The 27,159-nt window shown below is 49.8% G+C and overlaps 1 protein-coding gene across 3 annotated transcripts in view; it reads left to right on the forward strand.

Annotated features, from left to right (window-relative positions):
* The window catches only part of YEATS2 (YEATS domain containing 2), a 1,498,478-nt gene that overhangs the window by 791,281 nt on the left and 680,038 nt on the right, over window positions 1-27,159 (forward strand). For 2 of the 3 annotated variants that reach the window (XM_086943990.1, XM_086943992.1), the window contains exons 20-21: window positions 21,975-22,173; window positions 23,335-23,469. In XM_086943990.1, coding sequence (XP_086800116.1) covers window positions 21,975-22,173; window positions 23,335-23,469 — 334 coding nt within the window. The remainder of the gene's footprint in view (window positions 1-21,974; window positions 22,174-23,334; window positions 23,470-27,159) is intronic. The other variant, XM_086943991.1, reaches the window with a different exon arrangement.

Raw genomic sequence — 27,159 nt, forward strand, 5'->3', positions numbered from 1 at the left:
ATCGTCTTTCAGTCCCACCCGAGCCCATTCAGTCAGTTCGTGTGGTGTACTCATCAGTTGGATGTCTCTTATAGTGGCCCTAGCTTCTGTCCATTTCTCAGCTTGTGACCTAGTCACATACATTCGTGTTGCAGTTCTGTCTTCGGCTGTGGCTCGGGCAGTAATGTCAGCTAGTGCATTTCCCTGTCCAATAATGTCCGTCACTTTCTTATGTGCTTGGCATTTAATTACTGCTAGCTGCTTGGGGAGGAAGACTGCTTCAGTTAAGGCGGAAACTAGATCTCCGTGTAGGATGGATGTGCCGTGCCGTGCAAGGTCAGGAATCCTCTTTCCCTCCACAGGAGCCTGAAATGGTGAACCACCCCGAAAGCGTACTGGCTGTCTGTGTATATGTTTACTGTCTTTCCTGCTGCTAAGATGCATTCTCGTGTGAGGGCAATCAGTTCTGCCGCCTGCGCGGATCGTTGGGCAATGCGGGCTGTTTCTATAATGGTTTGGGCAGTGATGACGGCATATGCAGCGTGAGATCTACCCTGCTCCTTGTCTGTTCGTCGGTGAGGGGCACACAGTCACGCAAGGGAGTCACGCTGGGGTCGTTTTTGGGCAGAGGTAAAAACTTAGCTGGATTTAGAGTGGTGCATCGCTTCAGAGTAATGTGTGGCGCTAGCAGGGTCAATACGTATCCTGTCAGTTGTGCACTAGTCAGATGTTGGGTTTTGGTTTGATTCAGGAGCGTGTCAACTGCATGGGGTACTAACACTGCAAGGGAGTTGGAGAGTGCTATTCCCTCACTCTAGCGTATCGAAACTGCTGCAGCTGCTACGGGGTGTAAGCACGCCGGTAGCGCTCTGGCTACTGGGTCGAGGGTGGCTGAGAAATAAGTGCAAGGGCGCTGCTTGGGACCAATAGATTGTGTCAGGACAAATAAGGCACATCCCTCTCTTTCGTGTGCATAGAGGGAAAATGGCTTGGGGTAGTCTGGGGTTCCTAGAACGGGTGCTGAACAAAGGGCATCTTGTAATTCTTTTGAACGCTGTCTGGCATTCGAGGGTCCAAGGGAGTGGTAATGGAATCTCTTTGGCTAGTAGGGAAAGTAGGGGTTTCACTAGGAGACTGAAGTTCGGCAACCACTGTTGACAGAATGAGGTGAGGCCTACCAAAGAGCGGACTTACTTCTGGGTCTTGGGGACGGGAGTGTCTAGAATAGTCTGGATTCTGTCAGGTGTGAACTTCCGCCCTTCCTTTGATAAGAGGTGTCCTAGATACGTGACTTGGGGTTTGCAAAACTGCAATTTCTTGCGGGAAACTTTGTGGCCATTCTCTGCAAGGAAGTGTAGGAGCTGGATGGTGGCTGTGACTGCTAGTGGAGTGGTGTCTGTGCTAAAAGGATATATGCTACATACTGTATCAACGCCACCACGTCTGGTAACTGAACTTCATCTAACTGTCTTTTGAGCGCCAATCTGTAGATGCACGGGCTGTCGGTGTACCTCTGGGGTGATCGACAAAATCTATACGAGCAGGATCTCAGGGTAAATCCGAAGAGATAGCGGCTGACTTGGTGAATTGGTATGGAGAAGAAGGCATTCTTAAGGTCAATTACGGTGAACGTGGTGGCAGTGGACGGGATTAGAGTCAGGATGGTGGTGATGTCAGAGACTACATGGTACTGTGGCACAACTATTTTGTTGATCTCTCGTAGGTCAATGATGAAGCGGTATGCTTTCCCATCTCCCTATCCGAATTCTCTTAATAATCGAAAAGATCGGATGTATTCAGACAATGTTCACTAACTCCTATACTACTCCAGCTTCATTCTAGTGACATTATTATTTAGATCAATGCTTCCTCGCCCTCTAGTGATATCTTGTACTGGGGTACTTTCTGTAAGGTTGCGTCCTGTCGTATTGTCACATGCACTGGGACTATCATCATTCGTCCTACGTCTGAGTCAGCCTTGGCCCACAAGTGCAATGGCAAAGTGTCCAGTAGGGACACGTCTGCTTCGGTTATGGGGTACATGTGTTGGGATGGGTGAGGTCTTAGGTGGTGGTGGTTGTCATATAAGATAACTCGGACTCCGTCAGGCGAGCATCTGATGGTCGCTCGAAAATGCTTCAGCAGATCTAGATCCATAATGGCGTCTGGGGTATTGGAGGAGAGGAGAAATGTCTTGTCGATGATATTTTCTCCAAGGTCAAAGGGGATCAGTTTGGACAAGGGGTTAGTGGAGTGCGTACCATCAAATTCTATTGATGTCACGTGTGAGTCAGACAAGGGTGTCCTTGGAATCAGTCGCTTAGATAATGCACTACGTGTTGCTCCCGTGTCTACCAGAAATGGTGACTTCGTGCCCAGGACCTTTGCGGTAACATAAGGTCGTTGCTGGTCAACATTGAGCTCGACTGGATCCCTCCCTTGCCCTTGGCAGTCCTGTGCGAAATCGTACGTGTTGTCGTAGTCAGATTGTTGGTATTGATTCTGTCGGGGACGGTCAAATGCATTTACTCTACCGGGTCTCTCTTCACTAGCGTTGTTTGCATACCCTCTCCCACATCCTCTACCTCTTGGTCCATTTGTCAATTCTCTCGCCCCTTTTTCCTTATTCATGCCTAACAGGATCGGGCATTGGGATTTCCAGTGTCCGTACCCTCTACAAAATGCGCACTGATCCTCTCCTAAGTCCCGACGTCCAGCGTAGGGTGTGGAGACCTTATTTCTGGGTGGCGGTGTTCGATGGATACTTTGCTGATATCCTCCCTTGTACTGTTCTTTCCCTATGTTCACCCCTTGTAACTGTGCTATCATAACTCGTTCTTTTAAATCCTTCTTTTTCTTTTCAGTGGCACTATCATTTTCGTTTTTCTGGTGCTCATAGTACTGGGCCATCTGGAGGATGGCCGCTGGTTTAGAAGCCGCCCAACTGCTTTTGCTGGTCTGTAGCTTCTGTGATACCTCTGGTAACAGACCATTAAAATAGTTCTGTACGAACAAGTGATGTCCGGTCGCAGTGGACATGTCTTGTCCACTATAATCGGAGAACACTGTTTCGAACCAGGAAAAGTATTCCGAGACATCTTCTTGGGGTTTCTGACGGCAAGCGGTTACTATGGACCAATCTATCTTTTTCTCAGGGATCAGGGATCAGGGATTTTACTTTTTGTACTATCTTGTCAAGGAGGTCTAATATGGCTTTTACAGGTTTCTGTCCGGGGTTTCCTTGTTTGTCCAGCACATCGAGTTGTCCCCAGGTATGACCGAACAGGTCAGTGTGGTCTATAAAGGAGCGGATATGCTATGAGGTAGAAGAAACGAAAATCCGGTACTCGGTATTACGTCAAAACGGGAATCTAAACATTAGAGGGAATTGAAACGAAGATAATATACCTCCGTACCTGAAACCGCATAAGAACGGGAATTGAATGGAGGATCGATACTGAGATGATAACATTTGGGATCCAGATCTAATACTTATAGCCCTGAGGAAGTCAAAGTGTTAGATAGCTACACGACGAAACACGTGTTGGCTGATGTACAGAGAATCCATGATGTATGAAGAAAATTGAAAATAAAGACAGATGAACTCTGAACCTGAAGGATTTGGATTTGTGAATTACGAATTTGGACAGTGACACCTGCCAATTGATTGTGTTGAGGTCACTTGATTGAACTGTATTAGGACTTGAACTAATATAATTTAGAGTGCTCAGAGAGACGTTGATGTGGTCTATTTTCCTGATCTGTTTCCACACATCAGCTGGTAGGCATAGCGCAAAGAACAAGTCTATTTCAGTAAGCGTCATAATTGTCGATCCTAGAGTGGTACCTAATTCTGTGTAAAACGCGGTGGGATTCTTTCACAAGTCCGGCAAGGATTTGCGGAACGTCAGTATGTCCTGTCTATCCCAAGGCCAATATACCCAATTATAAACCACTCTTCCTTTGGTGTCCTGGTGGTTGATGTCATCATAAGTTCCCTGTCCTCTTGGGGGGACCCAATAGGGGGCAGCTTCTTTTATGGGCATCATATTGTCTAGCCTCTCCATCGGAGGCTCCGTCATTTCCGATGTCTTGTTTGACTACCCGTCCATGTTCTATGAGGAGGCGGAAGACTTCTAGGGTATATGAGAAAAGTTCCACCACATCACAGTCATTCTCATCTCCCGTATCTACCTTCCTGTATAGAGTCATGAGTCGGTCAGGCCCTGTTTTCTTGTACTTTTCCTCATAAGCCGTGAGGGTGTAATAACAAAAACGCACGACAAAGTGTCGCTTGTTATTGTCGACATAGGAATTACATATATCCGTTATATTTTCTTTTGTTTCCTTCCTGTCTACCAGAGTTTTAACGATTTTCTCAATACCTGCTCGCTCACTCTTACTCAATCGCGGGATTCTTACCAGCCCTTTTTCTGTTGTTTCTGTTCTTACTGGTGTGTCGTTTGACGAGGTATCAGGCACGAGAGGCTCGGTCGGCGCAGAGGCCGTGGGTACCAAGGCCCTGGCGCCACCTTCGGTTACGTTCTGAGAATCTTGGTGTTGTATTAGAGGATGAGTAGGGGCATAAGGAGGTGGCATGTAGATAATTGGTGGACCTAGGAGTAAATCGTCGTATATCTTCTGTTTTGATGGTAACTCAGAGTAAAGGGCCGAGGGCGCTCTGACAGGGCATTGTCCTGAGATCTGATTCTCGCTCCTTTCTAGCGTTTTCTTTCCTTAATCTCCTCTTCTAACTTTTTACCAGCTAGGTGAGCTGATTTCCGTAGTTCCTTATCTATTCTTGCTTCATCTTTCTTTTTTCGTTGAATCGTTTCTTTACGCCACATGCCGAGACGGTCAAGCATAGTTGGCGTGGTTTTCTTTTTGCGTAGAGCTTTCTCTAGCGTTTCTATTTTATCGAGGTCAAAAGATCCCATCAGTGGCCACTGATTTTCTCGATCTTTTTTAGTGCTTTTATGCCATAGTTTACTGTAAGCTACAGCGACTAATCCATATTTTACATACATGTCCTTATTAGGGGTGCCTTCCGATGGAGCCGGATGACTGACCTCTAATAAGCAGTCCGAGCAGAACCAATTACCAATCAGTGGGGAGAAGATAGGCATGACGTATAATCGGATGATTAAACAAAAAGGTGGACAGGGTCTTAAGGGGGGTATAAGATTAAAGACCTGATAACACCCTACCCCTATAAGATTAATGAAAAACACAAAAGGGGTGCTAAGGTCATAAGTGGCCTCTGCTATCTAACATGTACTTAAAACAAGAAAGTATAGGCTGTGAAAATGAGTGAGGAGATCAGACGGAACCCATCAGCCCACCCGTTGGCGGAACTTCATCCTTTGGGTTTAAGAGGCTCCAACCCGGTGTCTACTAGGTGTCTCACCTTGATAAAAATGTGAGTACAACCACTAGTATTTAGTACACCAATGATGGAAAGTAATGTCTGGAGGGCTGTGGGAGGTGAAAAGAAGTTGCAGTGTTGACAGCAAATGTGTTATAGAAAGAGTGGTGAAATAAAATTGACTAACATGGTGCCTAATAAACCTTTATTCAGACGGTCACCATGGTGTCAAGATTAAAAGCAGAGTGTAAATGGATGTGAACATATATTACCATTTGTAGATGAAAAAAGCGGCCGACATGTTTCAGCCTTGAGAGGCTTTCTTCAGGACCTAGTTAGACACTACTGCAACTGTGGTAGTAAGATTCAAAGTACATACCATGCCCAAGGAAATAACCTACTGTGAGTAGGAGAAAAAGTCACGGTATTCTTGAAACCAACTGCTCTTAAAACATAAAACTGTGTATACACAAGAATACAAGTACATGTGTTATTAACATTAGATCAAGTGTAGAGTATGAGACACAGAGAGCCACAGAGAAAGTACTCTATTGCTGTAACCTGATCACTTAATTAATCACTCACTCACCCGTAATTGAGCTGGGAGATGGCCTCACCTCGCCTGGCGCTCGCTCAGGACAATGAGGCCCCGCTCTAATAAGAAAATAGAAAGAGGGAGAAAAACCAACAGAATATCTTATTATGCTGGGAGCCTCTCTATTTCTTATACTACTCAGTGTTTTAAAAGGTAAATGTCACAGGACAATAGTATTCGCAGGACTCAAAAAACGATGCTGACACAAAAAAGCAGTTCAAATAAACTCTTTATATATTGAAGTTACTAATATCAGTATGTTGGACTTAGATTAGACTATAATCTTGTTGACCGCTTTTTTCATCTACAAATGGTAATATATGTCCACATCCATTTACACTCTGCTTTTAATCTTGGCACCATGGTGACCATCTGAATAAAGGTTTATTAGGCACCATGTTAGTCAATTTTATTTCACCATTCTTTCTATAACACATTTGCTTTCAACACTGCAACTTCTTTTCACCTCCCACAGCCCTCCAGACATTACTTTCCATCATTGGTGTACTAAATACTAGTGGTTGTACTCACATTTTCATCAAGGTGAGACACCTAGTAGACACCGGGTTGGAGCATCTTAAACCCAAAGGATGAAGTTCCGCCAGCGGGTGGGCTGATGGGTTCACGTCTGATCTCCTCACTCATTTTCACAGCCTATACTTTCTTGTTTTAAGTACATGTTAGATAGCAGAGGCCACTTATGACCTTAGCACCCCTTTTGTGTTTTTCATGACGTATAATCGGACAAATGAAGATCTCAAACAATTGTGGACAAAGAGCCGCACTACCTATCCTTCACTGTCTGCAAAGAGAGAGAACGTTCCTATTCTTCATTGTTTGCAAGCAGGGAATAGCTAAAAAAGAACCAAATATCTTAAGAACCAAAGAACCAAATAACCAAATACTAGTATTTCCAAATCAAACAATTCCAATGCAATCAATCAGTCAATCAGATGGATAAACCATCCTACCAATCAGACGTATAACGTCCTACCAATCAGATGTATAAACGTCCTACTCGACCTTACCCGGACCGTTTGGATAGTTCTTCGTCTTCCTCTTCCAGCGCCCGATCGTCCTATGTTCTCCGTTTTTGCCTCGGCACTCCTGTGGGATCCCAGTCATGACCGTAGATCACTCGAGAGAGGTCCGTTCGGAACCGGTGAAGTTCAGATGATCGGGTGCCAGATGAGGTTCTCTTTCAGGCAGGTGCACTTTTCCGATCGTTGCAGTCGTTCACTCCGTCGTTAGGACCTCTCTACCGGACCCACGTGTCACTGATGAACCCCGCGTTGGGACACCAATTATAGTTATTATCAATCACTGCTTTGGCGTTAATCGCCTCTGATCTACTCGATTATTAGCTTAATCAAATAAAGAGGCAGGCGCTGGCAAAACTGGAAAGCGATGAACAGGTTTATTTCTCCGGAGGAGAACACGTCAATTCGGACAAACAAAATGTCTTCTCGAGGTGCTCTAACTGTACCTCTGTGGCATAGCCTTTTATACACAATCTTGACTATTTATTGCAGGGTAACACATTCCTGACAGTGTTTGTTACATCCCCGGAATCCCAGCTTCCAACTTGTTCCAACACATACCCTACAGCAAAGGTCCCCCACCCCGATCTCAGCAGGTGATTGTTATTGCGCAGCTGGGCATTCCGGCAGGGTCTGAAGTATGCGGAATCGGTCAGATCTAAGAGGGTTGTGTCATTGATTAATTCCGACCCCTGGAGCGAGTTTCTACTGTACGGGGGTAATAAACTGTATCCGCAGGGGCTGGTTATTGCCTGGGACCGGATCGAACAGCCAGGTGCAGGGGAGGAGGTTATCGATGGGCCTGTTCGTGCGAGGGGGATGAAAGGACATGGGTGTTTGGCACGGGAAGTGGCTCCGGGGCTGGGTCGCGCTGAGGAAGCTTTGACTCTAGCATGTGTGCTTGGGGGTTGGCAGAGCGCGGGGAATGACTGCGAGGTCAGGGTGATGCGCTGGTGATCGGCAACGCACGAAATGGCCGCGGTATCTAAAATGAGTGCCGTTTACGCGCATACAGTTGCTCTTGTTAGGCAAGATGGCACCGGCAATGTTCACGTCTTTTGATTATATTTCAACAACCTCATCGCGTATGCCAACAGAATCCCTCACTTACTTGGCAAGAGTCAGCCGCCAGCGTGACACCTACACGATCCCATCCGACGCAGAGATGTGAAGGCCTCTGCTGCAGGAGTTTAAAAGGGGTGTGTTAGCCCGCAAAAAATGTTCCATGCGTCGTTCCGCATTTCCGCATAATGTGACCTCTCAGGATCACGTGAGCTGCGTATCTGACGCCACTGAACAGAAAATTCATAAAGAAGAATGAAACGCTAACCTTTTCTAACGTCAGCGAGTTTCTTTAAACAAAACTTTATTGATTATTTGTAATCCAAAGATACAATTTTATTCACACCATGCTCATACCCTCGATATCGATATATTCAGTGTTTGTTAGGTCCTGATGTTGATGGAAAAAAGGTGTGCCAAATATATTAATGATGACAAAAGACCATCGCTTACAATTATCAAAGTATTGAAACTACTATGTGAGAGAGCAAAAACACCTCTGTGCATCTCCCAGGTAATTATGAGACCCAATGATCAGTATAAAAAACTGTACACAAAAGATTTAATGTGACTCAAAGTCCTTGCAGTAGAGGGATTAACAGTTAGTGTTAACCTACCCCCTCACCTTCCTGAGTTGTACTTACAGCAACCTAAACTCAATACTGCGTACAGTGTAAAAAGGGACATGAGGAGGGAAGGTGTCTGGTGCGGACTACAGGAACAAACACCTGATTACTTATAAATACACTTGGGTGTTTTGAAGTAAACCTGCATTCTTGTGTGTATGATATTAGCGTGTAGTGGCATTACATAAAAATAGATGTCATTGGCAGAATCGTTTTACCATTATAAGCTAGCATTGAACCCAATGGCTGCATTTTGAAAAACCTTTGGCATAAGTTTAATCACCAACAGAGCTTTAAGTGCAATAATTTAAGTGTATCATATGCTTGGCAATTTGCTTTTTGTTCTTGTTTTTGCAGATATTCACAGCTTTTGAGAAATGCTTGAAGGCTGCCGTTTAACCAGGAGGTCTTTCGGTTGAATCCACCACAGGGTAGGGTACGCCTTAGCGTGCGTATATCGCCGTGGTGAGCTGGTCCTGACGAATGCTTCATGTAATACGTCTAGAAGCAGAAACATGTTGACCAAAAGTTTTTTCTCACTATAGGAGGGTTCTGGTCAATTAAAGCCAGTTAGGGAAATCCGGCTCACTTATTTTAATAGTGCTGAGTTTTCCACCATTCAAAGTCTTTTGGGATAAAACAGCTGCACTTTTTAAATCACTTTCTGCACATATTACACTCACTTTTGTCACACAAAAACCTGCTCCCCTGTAATTAGGCATTGTAGCACACCAGAGATGCAGTCGGTATCTCTGGTGGGAACCCAATGATGAAGCATGTCACCAACTAGGTTGGTGAGTGAGGGTTCTTCTTTTTAACCTAAAGTGATTCCTTTTATTGTTTAATGTAAATAGTTCGGGGGGACCAAGAGTAGCTCCAATTACTTTGCCCTCTCGCTCCTGTTTGTTTATATTTTATGTGGACAGACTCGGCCATCATTTCCTAGCAGATCACGAATGGCGTCTCCATCCAGAGGTGGGGCAAGATCTCTTTTAAGTGGGGAGAACCTTGGTTGGATCTGTTTACCACAGCCGAGAACGTGCAATGTCAGCACTTCTGCGCTCTGGACTATCCCAAGTGGTTCTCGCTCAAAGACACTTTTTATCTCAAGTGGAGTTCTGACCTCCTGTATGCCTTCCTGCCTCTACCACTCCTGTCCAGATTTCTGAAGGTCCAGGCCAAAGTCATTCTTGTGGCTCCAGATTGGGCATGGAGAGTCTGGTGTCTTTAGCTATTGAGCATGAGCAATAGTGCTCCTGTAATGCTGCCTCTTCGGGACATCTTCTGTCGCAGCAACAGGGGAGGGTCTGCACCCGATCCTGTACACCCTCCGCCTTCATGCGTGGAGATTGAGCGGTGACAGTTGACAGCTTTCAACCTTCCTCTTGAAGTCTGTGATTTTATTCTGTTAGCCAGGTGTCCCTTCACCACAACAGTGTAGCCCTACTGCTGGGACAAAGTTGTGGCATGATGTGTATCCAGGAACGTCGACCCTCTTTCTCAGGTTTGCCTATTTGTTCTGTCTGTGGCCCAGCAGGGCTATGCTCTAGGCACAGCTAAGGGCTATTTATAAGCAATTTAGGCATTTTGCTGTGCCATACTTCTTTGTTCAGGTAACCTGTTGTGGCTTGCTTTCTCAAAGGTCTCCAACATACCTTTCCTCCAAAGCCACTCATCATGCCCCAGTGGGACTTAAACCTGGTTCTGAATTATCTGATATGAACGCATTAGAGCCACTGCACAACTGCTGTCTTCTTGGCTAATCATCGAGACAGTTTTCCTAGTGGTCATAATATCGACCAGGAGGGTTAGCAAACTGCAGGCACTGTATGTGCACCCTCATTGTACCACCTTTTACCCAGACATGGTGGTGCTTCGGACACGTGCCTCCTTCCCGATGAAGGTAGTGACACCCTTTCATGTAGGCCAAATATCATTTTTTTTTTTTTAAGTAATTTTTATTGTAGTCATACATAGATCAGGCCAAAGCACATACATGTATCGCAGTAATCAGGGCGCTGTTGCGTATCATTTCTTGCCCCGTCACACACAGCCTGTAAGCCCACAACCCGGGGGTCGAGCGGCAATAAGTTCTCAGCCCCTCCATGCCAGATGCTTATGTTGCAGGAGTACCGTGCCGTAGAAGTGTGTGCATGACTACTTTTACCCCTCACCTAACTGGTGCAAACGACCCCCTCCCCCCTCAACCTAGAAAACTCCCCTGCCCCCCTCCCCCCCCCCACCACCAGCCCGAGGGCCTCCGGCAATGTCCGTTCCTGCCCATCAAGGGCGTGTTCCTTGGTCTCCAATAGCCAATGATTATGCGTCGGTTATTCAGCTTATCCTACCTTCCCTGCCCGTGCCAAGGGTCTCTTCCTCCTCGTCCACCCCACTATCTCTGAGGGCCTGTACCATCATCTCCCACGCTGTTGCTGCCTCGGACGCCCCCGGGTTAGGAGTCCTGCACGCTAGCTGGTACCTGTGTGTGCTGTCGGAGGTCGCCCATTTCAAGAATTCGTTGAGCCACCGTCTAGGGGTCGGGCTCGCCCTCGCCTTCCAGTGCCTGGTGATCTCCCGCTTAGCCACTATCAACCCCATTTCAATGAATTTGCTCGTGAGTTTATTTTTGGGGGTGTGAGGGAACCAGTGTAGTATACACTCCGCCGGGCCGAAATCTACGGTTCTGTCAGTCACCTCGTTCAGAATCTCCCCTATGGCCTGCCAATAGTCCCGAAGGGCCGGGCACGCCCACAACATGTGCACCAATTCAGCCCCCTCCTCTAGACAGCGAGGGCATGTCGCTTCCTCCGCTCCAAAGTACCTCTTTATCCTTCCCGGGGTCATATATGCCCTATGTAGTATATAGTAGTGGATAATCTGAAACCTGGCGTTTCTTGTACTGTTGCGGGCCCGACGCACGAGCTGTGCCCATGTCGTGTCAGGGATGTCTTTACCTAGGTCAACTTCCCACTTGGCCTTCAGCGACGCAAGGGGTGGGAGACCTTCACGCATCATCCTATTGTAAAGGCACTTCACTGCCTTGATTGTACCCGCTGCCATCAAGGTGTATTGGCATGCCGCAGCCGTCTCGGGTTCCGCCAGCCCCGTTCCCCAGTGTGTCTGGATCGCTCCACACACCGCCACGTGGAGAAGATATTCCCCCCTCGGAAGGTCGAAGCGCTCCAGCAGTTCCTGGAACGGGAGTAGCGTTCCGTTTTCGTAAAGGTCTCCGACAACCTGCACGCCCGCGTCTTCCCATCGCTGTAGGTGCGACCAGTCGCCTCCATGCGGCAACGCCGTCAGCATGCCCAGCGGGATCTCGGGGGCGTACGGGCGTCGAATTCCTGCCCGCTTCTGCGCTCGGTTCCAGCACTGACGGTACGTGCGTTGTTCCAGCGACAAGTCTCGACCGTCAATCCGCTGTTGTAGGGTGATATAAGCCAAGATGTGGCGGGGCGTGCCCTTCAGCCTTTCGTCTTCCGGGCCCCTGTACACCCGCGCTACCTCCTGCGTGAAGACCTGCAGTTGGGCAGCTAGATAGTAAAGCTCGTAGTTCGGCACCGCGAGTCCCCCCTCGTCTTTCGGGCGGTTGAGCGTTGCCAGCGCCACCCTGCATCGTCCAGCTCTCCAGAGAAACGCCGTTATCTGGGACCTGAGCTGCCGGAAGAAGGAGCTAGGAATCCAGACCGGGAGCGTGCGGAAGTAGTACAACAGTCGCGGTAGGGCAACCATCTTCAATAAGGATATTCTGCCGGCCACAGAGAGCGGCAGTGTGGCCCAAAAGGACATGCAGCCCCTCAATCCCCGCACGCAGTGCCCTAGATTACCCTCGAGCAGGTCCGCTGCCGTGTTATAGATGTGGACCCCCAGGTATTTGATGCAGGTAGGTTCCCAGGCAATTGACGGCCGGTGGTGCGGCCGAGCAGTGCCCTCCCACAGTGGAAACAGGCTTGTCTTGGTCCAGTTAACCATCAACCCCGATAGTGCCCCAAACCGCTCTAGCAGCGCTTCTGCGCCCTCTAACTCCGCGACCTCGTTGTTCAGGAAGAGCAGCAAGTCGTCGGCGTACAGTGAGATGAACTGCTGCCCATCCCTGGCTCGCACCCCAGCGAAGTGCCGTCCCGTTCGGGCTTCAGCCGCCAGTCGCTCAATTGCTAGCGCAAACAAAAGTGGGGACAGGGAGCATCCCTGTCGGGTGCCCCTCTCCACTGGATATCGGTGGGATACCGTCGTCCCGATTCTCACTCTTGCCACCGCCTCCGCCTAAAGAACCCGCGTCCACTGAATATAGCCGGCGCCTAGACCGAAACGTTCCATAATCGTGTACAGATAGTCCCACTCTAGACTGTCAAATGCTTTTTCTATGTCAACAGAAAGGACCAGCGCGGTCCCGTCCTCCTCCCCCAGACCATCCATTAGGCGGATAAGTCGCCTAATATTAAGCGAGGTGTTGCGGGCCGGTATGAACCTGTTCTGGTCTTCGTGTATCAGTCTCGACATGTGTGGTAAGAGCCTCGCCGCCAGAATGGAACTCAGAATTTTATGGTCGGTGGTGAGCATAGAGAGCGGCCGGTAAGACGCGGGGCTGCTGCTTTCTCTGCCCGATTTCAGGAGCAGCACCACTATTGCTTCACTCATAGACTGAGGTAAGCGGCCAGCCTTCCTGGCCTCCTTGTAAACTATTTTGAGCCGCGGCGCTAAAATATCCAAATACTTGCTATAAAATTCAATGGGCAGCCCGTCTATCCCCGGCGACTTATTGCGAGCCATTTTCTTCACAGCCCTCCTAATCTCGCCCAGTTCAATGTCCGTCCCCAGCTCCTTCGCCTGCTCCTCCGCCAGCCGCAGCAGGGTTAAGCCATCCAAAAAGGCCTCGGCCGCCCCCCCCCCCGGTCACCTGGGGCACTTTTATACAGGCCCTCATAATACTTTTGGAAACCATCTACTATATCTGATTGAGTGTAACGCATGAGGCCAGCCTCATCCTGTATATGTAGGATGGGAGAGCAGCGCTTAGCGGGGTTCGTGAGCCATGCTAATAGGGTGCCTGATTTGTCCCCTTCCACATGGGATCGCAGCATGTATGTTCTATAGTCAAAAGCACGAAGCCTCTCTATCTCGGCCGCCACCGCCTCCCTAGCTGAGCCGACCGCCTCCTGGAGATCCGGACGGCCAGGTCGCCTCCTCTCTGCCTCCCTAAGTCTGGTCTCCGCCCTATCCAAATCGCCCAACAACACCTTCCTCGTGCCTACGTACTTCGTGATACATAGGCCCCTCATCACTACCTTAAAGGCATCCCATTCCGTAGCTCTAGAGGCCGCCGACCCCTCATTCTCCGCGAAGTACTGGGACATCCCCTCCTCCAGGGCCGCATCAAGTAGGGGGTCCTCCAGAGTTTCTGGTCTAAGTTTCCAGGTCGGCACCCTGGGCTCCTCAGCCATCCAGGCCAGCCGAACCAAGAGTGGGTTGTGGTCCGAGGTCGTTCTCGATAGGTACTCCGACCCGGTAACGGCCGGCAGGACGCTCTGAGAACACAGCACCGCATCTAATCGGACATGTAAATCGTGGAGCCCAGAGAAAAAGGAAAAATCCCGGTCAGTTGGATGCTGCGCCCTCCACACATCCGTCAGCTCCCAACTCTCCTGCCATTCCCGCCTACCCCTAGTCAGTCGGTGCACCGGGGAGTCCCTCAGTGGTGGGTGGTGTGAGAAGTTGGCCTGATATGCAGTGCTCACTATTCTAGTGATCACTATGTATCAGTCCAAACAACCCTTATTGATGATTGGTTGTAAGTCAACCTGATAGACCAGCTATCCTAGTAGCATGGACAAGAGCAGTCTTTAGGCTAAACTCTAGAGGGCGTGTTAAGCCAGCTGTTATACCATCACATATACCCCTTGAACACCAAGTGAAAGGACACCACACAAGTTGTTATGAAAATAAAAGGATATTTATTTAGAACACAACAGCCCTGGACTCTTTATGAGGACAGGGCGCTAAGCACAATACAAAACTCTTATGAAAATACTCAGTCGCTCAATATACACAAATGCCCGAGGGGCACGAAAAACCATATACTCTAAAAGTGGAATGCGAAATTACTAGCAGGTAAGTACTACTCTAATAGACTTTAGGATCGCTAGGACTGGACTACTGAACCTTCAGATTACTAGCAGGAGGCCTAGGGAGATCGGGTGCAGAGTGTGCACTCTCACGCGGGATGCGGGACAAAGTCTATGGATGCTAGATTTCGTAAAGTTAGTGTTATCGGACGAATCAGACTAGGTAGAGCTGAAACGAAAAAGGATCTGGACACTTAGATAGTTAAGCTATGCTGGAGCAGCGGAATGCTCAGTTTACCTAGCCCAGGGGCTGCGGATGCATAGGTCTGAAAAGACGTCGGGAATCCTCGTTGCAGTCTATGGAGCCTGAAAGAAGAAGTTGCTGGCAGGCGACCAGTGAAGAGATTCGGAGGGATCCAAGCCTGGATCGATGATGGAGGATACCTGTAAGCAGAGGGGACCAAGTTCTGAATCACTAGCCAGTGATTAGATGGGCACCAGGATGGCACCGGATGGAGTCACCTCGACCAGGTGAGTGGGCGACGCTGGGCTCTGCAGTCTCACGGACCAGGAGGCGTTGTCGGCGACAAGGATGGAGGTGCGAGCTGTCCCACGAGGGTATCTGCTGTCGACGTCGCTGGACCCAGGATTGGGGAAACAAGTCTTGGCAAATGCAAGCCCACGCGGTGGACTCAAAATGGCGTCTGGAGTGGACCAGGAGGGTCCGGGTGCTCCTCTGTTGGAGGTGAGCAAGGGCCAGTCTGGAGCAACCAGACCAGCGGTGTTGTCGTCGTGGTGCGTCGTCAAGAGGGCCACAAGCCAGCAGGCAAGTAGCCGGACAACGCGGTGAGCAGCAAAGAGCAGAAGGGCCCCACGCAGATCTCGTGGATGCTGGGGGGGGCTGGACTTCGGTGCTGGAGCTGCTCAGGGTTAGGGCTTCTCACACCCCAAAGCACTCACTCGAGGATCCCTCGGCGGTCGTGCTGGATAAGCGTCGTGCAGTTCTGAAGATGGACGGTCCCTCGAGGTCTCGTCACACCCACGGATCTCAGCTGAGCTGACGATGTAGGTAGAGGTCAGAGGTGCCAGGGAAGCCGGTTCTCGTCGTGCTGGTCGGTCGGATTCCTGAGGAAGGACGTGCAGCAAACCGCAGTGTTCTTAGTTGGTGCCCGCAGATGCAGGTTGACTACTCCTTAGTCACAAGGGAGAAATCTTAGGAAGAAGTCTTGAGTTCCTTTCGTAGAAAGTAGTTTCAGGATTCAAAGATGATCTAATTTGGGAAGGGGGCCCGCTCCTATCTTTATACTAAGAAAAGGGGCTGGCACGCGACTAGGTCCTGCCCATGGGTGGGACCAGGAAGGGGGGTGGTTACACCCCTCTCCCATGCCGGACTTTCCCCAGCTCAGGGGCTGGTAGGCCCCTGGAACTGGTTCTAGCCGGCAGATGCATAGTGAGCACCGGGGTGCCACTTGCAGTCACCTTCCTATTCAGCCCTGCCTACCCAGGATACACAAAACCCTGTCTGGGTCGGTGCTAGCACCGCCCCTGACAGGAAACCCTTTGTCCAAGCTCTCCTCGCTGGAAGGACTCCCAGCAGCAGGAAGTCAGACTTGTGTCTGTGGTGGCAGCATCCATTTTGTGATGCTGAGGCTCGAGTTAACTTTAACCGGGGTTCACAGTTACACACATGTCGTGTCCCTCTAGAAGGGTGGAATGCTAACCCCGTCGCCAGAATTGGCGAGGGGTTAGTATTCCAATTCGTATGACACCTTACTTGACATGTTTTGATAAAGCGACCCCAGAGTTGGCATATAACCGCGAGGATTATAATGCACTTAAGAGTATATGGTATGCGTTATCATGGAACAGCTATTAGGACTTGGTTCCGCAAGCTGCAAACGGGCTCAGCTCATGCCAGAGCACCATCTCACACGATTCCAAGCACTCTGCCTTCAGGATCGTCAAGGCCTGCCATAGGAGTGACTGATAGGAATACGAGTGTCCATTTTAGGGTTAGATATAGGTATACTATATCTACAGCAAGGGGTGATTACACCACCTTGCCCCAGCTGTCGTGCAGCCAGTTGTGTCAGATTTAGATGGTCAGCCAGGGGTGGCATAATATATGCTGCAGCCCCTGGTAGGCCCTGGGTACACCTATGCCCTGAGTTACAAGGTCTGATAAGGTGGCCCAGTACCAAGTGGATATGTACCTAAGGTACATGGAATCCATTTTACAGAGAGAGCAGTAGGCCTGGGGTCCTGATTGGCAGGGTCCCAGGCCAACTATGTCAAAAACCAGCTAAAACACAGGGCAAAAAGTTGGGGGCAACCATAGTCAGGATCTACCTTCCTACAGGTGGGATCTATCCAGGGTAGTGTCCGCTATGGAGTTAAAGTCCCCCCCCCCCCCCCCCTCAGTAGTATTGGGCCCTCTAGGGAGTGCGCCTGTGTCCCCGACATTTCCGCAAAGAAAGCTAGTTGGTCGATGTTCGGGGCATATATACTAGCCAGAACAATGTCTCTACCCCTAAGCTTCCCCTCTACCACCACATACCTCCCCTCCTGGTCTATCAGCTGGCGTGTGAGTTGGAACGGCGTGCCTGCCCTGATCCAAATCAAAACTCCCCTAGCATAGGCTGAATAACAGGTATGAAAGAGCTGGCCCCTCCACCTCCTCTGCAGCGCTGCTCCCTCCTGCTTCGTGAGATGCGTTTCCTGTAGTAGTGCAATGTGCACCCCCCTCCGCAATAAAAAGGCATGCACTTTGTGTCTGCGCTGCATTGTGTGTAGCCCCCTCACGTTCCAGGTTATGCAGTTCAAAACGTTCACATTAGCCATTGTCCCATTGGTCAGATCGATATCTTCCCTCTAATGCCAGCCCCTCGCCGATGGTGGTTCCCCCCCCAAACAAACCATGACCTCCCAACCGCCCACCCCCCAGCTTACCCAGGGTCAACGGTGGTAAAGAGATCAAACAAACCCCAACTGTGTCACCCCCTCCCCCTTCCAGAACCGGCCCCAATACCAAGATATCAGCTCCCATCCAAACTCCCGCACCTGATTGACCCAGGTTGCTGCTACACGGCCGTAGCCGTGGGTGCCTTAAGGGCCTATGGAACGCGGCCTTGGCCAGAAGGGAGCTTCGCTGCCCGCCCCCCGCCCCTTCCCCAATCCCCCATGAATGGATCTGGCTGTGAGCCCAGTGACCTTCCCCAGCCCTCATGTCTACCAGGTCATGAGCCCCCGTCCAGTGTCCCAACCGTTACCCCCGCCTGCAGTGTGTAAGTCAGACATTCAGGATCTCCTCCGACGTCTGTGGCGTCACCAATCTTGGCACGATGGATTCCAGATAGGTCCGATTCCGACCCTGAGGCCGAAACATGCGTGTCCGTGTCCGTGCCTTGTTTGGAGCCAGGGCCCCCAGCCCGCGCCAGCTTCTCCACCTCCAGCAGCGCGGCCTTCCGTTCAGCTTCAGTTTGGGAGGCCGTCGGCTTGCGCGACCCCGGCTTCCGTTTCCGCAGCCTCTTCGATTTCCGTAGGCCCGCTGACGAGCGCTCCTGTTCCTTTTCCCTTTCCTCTCGGACTTTGGCTCCATCCGTCCCTGCCTTGTATGTTTCCTACCAGTCCCAAGCGTCCGCTGCCGCGCTGAAGAAGAGCGTCTTGTCATCCACCACTATCCGGAGCCTAGCCGGGAAGAGCAGGGAGTAGGAAATGCCCTCGGTGCGCAATTCCCTTTTAATCGTTAGGAAGGAGGCGCGCTGCTTTTGCGTTTCAAAGGGGAAATCAGGAAAGAGCGTGACCTTACTGTTCGCAATCTGAAATGGGCCATCGTCCCGGGCTTTTTGCAAGAGCAGATCTCTGTCCTTGTAATGTAGTAGCTTGGCTATGATCGGTCTGGGCGGCAGCCCCGGCTTAGGAGGACCAGACGGGACCCTATGCGCTCGCTCCAATGTGAAGAATGGCGACAGCCCCTCCGGTGCTACCACTGTCCTCAGCCAATTATCAAGATAGGCCACGATATCCTTCTCCCCCTCAGTCTCCGGCACGCCTACTATCCGGACATTGCTGCGTCGGCTCCTATTTTCCACATCTTCTGCCCGCCTCTCCAGGGCTTGAATGCGGTCTAGGGCATCCGTGAGTTTGCTCTCCAACGCTTTGAGCGGGCGCCAGGTCCTTTAGCGTGGTCTCATTGTCCCTGACCCTGTCCTTTAGCTTGTCGTGGTCCGCCCGGAGTTGGCCCAGCCCCGACGCTACCTGAGCGATGTCGTTGTGCAGCGTTTCACGCGTGGTCGTTATGGCCTCTAAGATGCGACCCTGCAGCCGCTGCAGGTCCGTGGGCTCAGCAGGGTCGCCCTCCGCTGCATCCGAGGTCGCCGTCCCCTCCACCTTGCTTCTCGGCTTCCCCATTGTGTCCAGGGCCCTGCCTCAAGCGTCTGTTCAGTGCCCGGTACCCCTCTTAGGCACCGGCTGTCTCACGGGCCCTCAATCGGTGGTGCAGTCCTGTTGCTCGGCTGCCCCCGCCCCTCCCGCTCTCGTTGCTGTGGCCTCTGGTGGGGATATCGGGAGTCTCAATCGGCCCTGTCCGTCTCGTGCCTTCAGGGATCGTTCTCTGCTCGCCCCTCTCCACTATGCCCGCGATGCGTGCCTCTGCGCCCCAAGGAGCCGCCACCAGGTAGATTCGGGACCCGTCCGCCGCTCCTTGGTGGGTCGCCGCCGCCACTCGCGGCCTCCTTGGGCCTTGACCGCCCGGCCCCCTGAGCCGCTCTTATCTCCTTCGGTCGATCGCTGCCTGCGGGAGGGGGGTGGGGGCGTCGGCCCCTCCTGCTAGATTTCCTCGGCCCCGGGCCTGCTGTGCGGTCCCCTCCTCTCACCTCCTTTCTCGCCGGGGAGGGGGGGGTCTCAGGACAGATTCCGATGCTCCTGGCTCAATCTGCGTCCCCTTTCTCCCGTCAGCAGAGGCGCCTCCAGGCGGCCGTCTCCCCCAGCGCGGCCGCCTGCGTCACGTCGATGGCCGGCCCCTCCCGCTAAGGCAGCGGCAATCACCAGGTCCGCCGGTCCCTCCGGTTGCAGTGAAGTCGATCGCAGATGCCTCGTGGCCAGCGGCCGAGCCCGATTGTAGAGCCGCGGTGCAGCGGGCGGCCAGGCCAGTTTCAGCGCCCTCAGCTCTGCATCGCCGCCGCCATCTTGAGCGCCTCCTTCCTCCGGCCCCGGCCGCTCCGGTGTTCGGCGGCCGCACTCGGCGAAACAGCCCACGCAGAGGCTCCAATTACGCCCGCAGGTCACCGCGATGTGCCCCTTCAGCACCGGGGCTCACGTGGGCTCTCCGCTGTTTTTATCAGGATGATCGAGGGGAAGAGGCACGGAGCTCTGGGCTCACGCCGCCATCACCCTCAGCGTCCAAGCCACGCCCCATCTAGGCCAAATATCACCATGCCTACCTTTCTTGCTTCGCCTCACCCTTCTAAAGAAGAGAAGAGACTGCACTGCCTGGGCCATAAAAAGAGGGTTATAGTTTTACTTTGATGATCCCAAAGAGTTCTTGGTGGAAGATCAACTCTTTGTAAGGTAGGGCCTGTTGGAAATATGAAGGTGAAGTCAATGTAGAAGGACATAACTCCTAATAAGGTCAGAATGCTTTATAGGGACATAACGCCTTATAAGGTCTGAGGCCTTTTATGGACTAAACCTTTCACCTAGTTCCATGCAGAGGGAGGGTTTTTCACAATCGATAGTGCTAAAACATCATCCTCAGCACATATGAATAATTTATGAGGACACTACCCAGGGGGTATACTTAATCTCTCCTATCTACGCACAAGGTTTAATCCCCAGCGTCATCCTCATTCTGTACAATGGCTAACAGATGCACAAGGACTGTATAAATACAGCTCCTCATGCTATCAGTATGCATGAGGGAACCGAGACTTCAAGGCCGACACACTGGCCAGAGAAGCGGAGACTGCTGCATGCAGTCGCTCCAGCTGACAGTGGTCTGAACATCCCCTTGCGGGGTGTTTAACTCGAAACCAGGATGAGATCCCCCACACTCATTATTCAGGCAATGTAGTTCGACTAAATCCTAGCGGGATTCTTGGCTCTTAGGCTTATTAGCTCTTTCACACCTTCTACATTTTAGGTACACTTAAGTACATCTAGACAGGCCTCTTAGGAGTATGCGCTTTATTTTATAAATGCATTTTATATTCATGTATATGTTCATGACTATTGCAAAACGGTAGAACTGTACTATTCCTTTTTATTCACTATACTGCTGATCCTATATCTCTGCTTTTGTGTAACAGTTGTAGCAGCGCATATATTTTACACTAGAAGAACAACGGTACAATAAATTCTTAATGTAAACATGCTTCACTGTTTCTTCCGCGTATCTCTCGGAGACAAAACGAGCTAGCACAAGTGACTGGGCGAAAAGTAGTATATTGTTTCCACGAGTCCGAGGAATCAGGGTTTGTTGTGCCCTGAGGTTGCCAAACACTAATCTCTCTGATAAAAGGAGATTCTAGTGGCACTGTGAACTAGCTAATGCAAAACAAGGCTAACATACGCGGTGGGGGATGCTCAGAGTCAGTCTACCACCTGAACCACAGTGTAGGTTTTCCAAAAGCGCAGGTCCTGCATAGGGGTACTTTAGGAACTACACTACAGTACTGCTCGAAAATTTTAGGATCCGCTCTGACGCCTGGGGAATATTCTAAGATAAGGACTCTACAGCTAGATAGAGTCTCTACCAGGTTAGGCTTTATCGAAGGTAAGTAACTTTTTCTTCACCTCCTTGTAACAGGGACAGACATATTCTGTGTGTGAAGTAGAGGGGTGTAAAGTTCTAGTATGTGTACCACTGTGATGATGTACCTGTACCTTATTCAGGAAGAGCTGATGGGAATATATTTGATGACCGATGATGGAGATTAGTGATCGTTTCTTAAATGTACAGGGTGAAGCATATGGGGATGTTCGATTCTAGAGGCTAAATTTTGTTTTTAGTGGCGTTTTTTAAAGGCAGAGTAGATTTTCAAGATGGAACTTTACAAGTTATGCTGAGAATGTAAGACTATTGCATCAGTCTTCACTAATAATGATCACATGTGCTGAAAAGAAAGTCACTGTGACTTTTATGGTTTGCTTTTCTCATTGTATATGTTTTGTGTTGTTATAATGTAAAACTGGATGTGAAGCATGTTAAAGATGAATCAAGAATGGCACTTTTTTCCTTGTTCGAAGCAGGTAGACGCAGCACACTCCAGCTCATCATCTGCAGTGACTTCCGCATTGAAGGCATCTGGAGAGCACCACCCCGTATTAGTAAACCAGGTCCAGAGTGGGGCATCAGCAACTAGCAATCCCTGCATGGCTGCTGCTGTGCGTGCCTCCCCATTTGTATCAGCAGCCCCCATTGTGAGCGGCAGGACGTCCACTCCAGGTAATCAAAATGTTCTTTATGCTTTTAACCTGACGGGCTGAGGACTTGAATACTAAACCTTTATTAAACCCCTCATTTAAAATGCCATTGGTTTCTATCAAATACTTTAACATCTGTCTACCTTTTGTTTGTATTTATCCAGCATCAAAGTCCTCCCCTCCAAACTACTAAAGCAACCAATACACTATTGAGGTGGTCTTTTCAGGCTTTCCTAACATTTCTCTTTGTTTTTGGGGGTCTGACATCATTTTGTTCTCTTGTAAAAAAAAATGCAGATTTTTGACAATTCCCCCAGCCAGCCTCGACAACATCACAATGGGGAAACAGACAGTCACAGTTTATATATTGTTTACGGGGTAAAATTCCTTAATAATGAGGTGCAGAATTGTTTGTGTTGGGTAATTTGGAACTGGACTGGGTTGCCTTTCTGCTAGAATCTTTGTTATGAGAAGGGGGAGCGAGGTGGTACTTCTCAGTAAAACTGTTGTTACAAAATAAGATATCTTGGTAGATTTTCTTTGAATTACAAATGATGCATGGTGATTATCAGCAGCGCACCTGAATGAAGAATGGCAGATGGATTTAAGAGCCCTGCTTTTTAACTTTGGGTAATGATTGAAGGCGGTGTGAGACTCAGCAGCTTGTCTTTGTAGAACATTGAGAGGAATATTGAGGTTTGTAGTTTGTCCTTGACTGGAATAAGGCTAGAGGAGGTGGTGGTACTAAGCAGCTTATCTTTGGGAAACGGTGAATAAAAATCATGTATATTGACAGAGTGTGAGGAGGCAGATTGTGGTCAGCTTTAGATTGGTGGAGGTATCTGATACGCTTTGCAGTTTTTTTGATGGGAGAATGGAGGGAGGCTTTGTTGTTTTCTAGCAGCACTTGTCAGTATTGGTGAATGGAGGCAATTCTTCTCTCACCTTGTGTTAGGGAAATAGTAAGTGATGAAATGGATGTTGGTGCTATCTCTAATGAGTGAAGTGATGCCTGTCTATTTAGAGAACAGCAAGAGTTGGTGATCATCTTCTGTAGAATTTATTTCGGAAATGGGAGAGGATGGCTATGATTGTCAGTGGTCTGTCTTTGAAGAATGCTTGGCGTTTGTGGTGATTCTCAGTATCCCTTCTTTAATGATTTCAAAAATCTCTTTTTCCTAAGGGTTGTTGAAGATCCAGTCAAATCTGTCAAGTCCACAAAAGTCGGTTCTGACCATCCCCACCAGCCAGATGAAGCAGCTGGGTGGGACCACTGCTACTTCAGGGGTGCAGACCATGCTGATTCCTGTAAACAAAGGTAAAATACAGTGTATTCGGACACTGGGTTTTCTTTTTAATGTATCTTCTTTAAGCCTCAAAGAAGCATCCTAATTAATGTCCTTTGTGGAGCCACAATATTTAAGCTGATTGTGCCTGCATACCACATTTATCACACATGCACCCACTACCTTCCTGGGACCTTAAGATATATCAACACTGAGGCATTTGTCTGTCGGACATATCTGCTTCTCTACATTCCTGGCCCTTGTACAGACTTCCATTGACACTCATTTACTTTTACCTCCCAGATTTATGTGATGTGCCCACTGGATCTATGTGCACTGGAAAAATGATATGTCTATTCTGCACCCCAGTCGAAACGAATATACATGACCAATATCCACAAACTGGACAACAACCGCTCCAAATATGGGAATGCTGAAACCCTTAAAAACAAGGGCATGTATTGGTTGAGCTGTACCAGGGGTTGTAGATCCATAATAAGGGAAGATATTGTTCAGGCAAAAAGATGCATCCTTAAAAATAGCCCAACTGATGCCCTAGAACTTATTCTAGTAAACGATCTACTGGTTCAGAATCTAGTTGATATGGAATTGAGATCGCATTCTCCATCTCCTACAAAGATTAGACTGAAACTAAACATCCTTTATACACTGGAACGACCCAGTAACGCTCCCCAGCTTCGTGTGAGCTCACCCATTTCATCACTTTCTCAGAATGATTGACTTCCTACACCTTTAGTAAAGGATCCCAAGTGCACCCGTAAGATAAAAAAATAAGCACACTCCCTTTATATCCCACATGCACGAAGAGTGCTTTCCTCTGAGCTTGAGAGCATACTCTATAACACACAGTTAGTCTTAGATATTGCTCCAGCCTCCGCATTAATTGACGGTGTGCAGGCCAACATTCTGGATACACTTGGTTACTCCCCAATAAAGACTAATACCCCACATATCCCACTGCTTCCCCAGATTCACTTTTCAATAACCCCTGGTAGGGCGCTGAAGATAGTGTCATGGAATGTGGCGGGCATAAGGGGGAAACTCTACCTCCCCCACTGCCTTGAGCTCATAAACCATCATGAGATTTGCTTACTCCAGGAATCATGGAGTCTGACCCCCACATTTATACCTAGGTTCATGACCTTTCACAGACCGGCCATTTTATCCAAATATAGCCGGCCGTCAGGTGGGTTGCTCATCCTAATTAACATCTCACTTAACTGCGATCTTAAGTAATTGGACACCAACAGCGCCGACATTCTAGGGGTAAGGTTAAACAATGGCAAGGGCAAGTCCATTGACATTGTGTGCCAGAAGTATCAGAGGAGGTAGCTTTCCAACTTAGAATGCACCGGACCAACTATTGGAAGCAAGACAGGATGGCCACTCCATAATAGTTGGTGGCGATTTAATGTGACATTCGAACCACTAGACTGGGCAGAGTCCCATGATGTGAGCGAGGAGGACAAAGCATGGATGGTGCCACCTCTGGAACTTACCCCTGTTAAAAAATGGTCGAAAGCAGCATTGCACCTGAATGCCATCTCTTTAGAACACAGGCGAAGAGCCGCAAACGGGAGAACCAGCTCCAACAAAGGAGGGATGACGTTTTGTGGACCAAAAGGTGCGAGCAGGATTGACTATCTTTTAGTAGACCTTGCATTATGGCCCCTGATACAGGACATGATCCTCACCCCGTCCTGTGACAGTGACCATAATTCCCTTAGCCTAACTGTTGAACAACCATGGGGCAAGAGGACAAAGGTCAGACTGATTCCATTGAGTATCAAGGAGATAATCCCCTCCAATAATAAACGTCGGCTCAAATGGCCTGCAGTTATGGTAGATGAATCCAAGACCAGATTGACCACAAAACACCTAGAAAGCACCTTAGAGAGCTTGGGTGTGGAGGCCGACGACTTTCCCAAAACATTTGCCTGTAGTAGCTCACATAAAGACTTTTTTGAACACCTGGCCAGTCTCTTTCTTGTCTGTGGCCACAAGTCCGGGCCAAAACAGGATAGACCATTGGGCTCCACTCCATCAATCAATCAAGAAATTTTTATAGCGCGCTACTCACCCGGAGGGTCTCAAGGCGCTTGGGGGAGGGAGGGTCCGCTACTGCTCGAACAGCCAGGTCTTGAGTTGCTTCCTGAAGGAGAGGTGGTCTTGGGTAAGACGGAGGTGGATGGGGAGGGAGTTCTAAGTCTTGGCTGCCAGGTAGGAGAAGGATCTTCCTCCCGTGGTGGCTCTTCGGATGCGTAGAACGGCGGCGAGGGCGTGGCTGGTCGATCGTAGCTGGCGGGTGGGAGTGTAGAAGGTCAGGCGGTTGTTGAGGTATCTGGGTCCCAGGTTGTGGAGGGCCTTGTGTGCGTGGGTGAGGAGTCTAAACGTGATTCTCTTGCTGACGGGGAGCCAGTACAGGTCTCTCAGGTGTCCGGCGATGTCCCTGTGTCGGGGGATGTCCAGGATGAGTCGAGCGGAGGCGTTCTGGATGCGTTGCAGTCTTTTCTGTAGTTTGGCTGTGGTTCCGGCGTAGAGGGTGTTTCCGTAGTCCAGTCGGCTGGTGAAGAGTGCCTGGGTGACCGTTTTCCTGGTTTCCGTGGGGATCCATCGGAAGATCTTTCGGAGCATGCGTAGGATGTTGAAACAAGACGATGAGACGGCGTTGATTTGTCTGGTCATCGAGAGGGAGGAGTCCAGGATGAAGCCCAGGTTGCCTGCTTGGTCCGTTGGTTTGGGTGCGCTGCCCAGGGCAGGGGGCCACCAGGAGTCGTCCCAGGCAGAGGCTGATGATCCCAGGATGAGGACTTCCGTCTTGTCTGAGTTCAGTTTCAGGCGGCTGTTCATCATCCACTCGGCTACGTCTTTTATCCCTTCGTGCAGGTTGGCTCTGGCGGTGGCGGGGTCGTTGGTGAGGGAGAGGATCAGCTGGGTGTCGTCGGCGTAGGAGATGGATGTTGAGGTTGTGTTGGCGTGCGATGGCCGCGAGGGGGCTCATGTAGATTTTGAAGAGGGTGGGGCTGAGAGATGATCCTTGTGGTATGCCGCAGATGACTTCGGTGGCCTCGGATCTGAACGGGGGGAGGCGAACTCTCTGGGTTCTTCCGGCGAGGAAGGAGATGATCCACTTGAGTGCCTTCTCTTGGATTCCGATGTTTTTGAGGCGCTGCACTAGGGTGCGGTGGCAGACAGTGTCGAACGCTGCGGAGAGGTCCAGGAGGATGAGGGCTCAATGGTTCAATAAGGAATGCAGAGTGTCGAGTTGGAGACTATCTGACAGAAACAGGTTAGTATTAGATTCCTTACCTTAGAATATCCCCAGGCCTCAGACTGGATCCGGAAAATTTTGCGTAGTAGTACTCCTGCGCGTCGGTAGGCGTCGTCTGCGGCTCTGCGTCCGTCGTCGGCGCCGGGATGATGTCGTTGGAGTACTTAGACGCCACCCTCACGCGCTGACGTCAGTTCTTCTTTTTTCCGCGCCAGCAAGCGCAGGTCCGGAGAAAGTGGTACCCTTTAGTCACTTTTTGACTAAACTTTTTTGATCCTTTTTGGATCCGTTTTCGAGTCTACGACTCCATTGGTGCCGGTAGGGATGCCCAGGTGCAAGCCCTGTGACTGCAACCGACTGATGTCGGTTACCGACCCCCATCGCCAGTGCCTGCATTGCCTGGGGCCCGACCACGAATGCCCCAGAACTT

Source organism: Lissotriton vulgaris, chromosome 11, assembly GCF_964263255.1.
Source record: "Lissotriton vulgaris chromosome 11, aLisVul1.2, whole genome shotgun sequence".
Lineage (NCBI taxonomy): Eukaryota > Metazoa > Chordata > Amphibia > Caudata > Salamandridae > Lissotriton > Lissotriton vulgaris.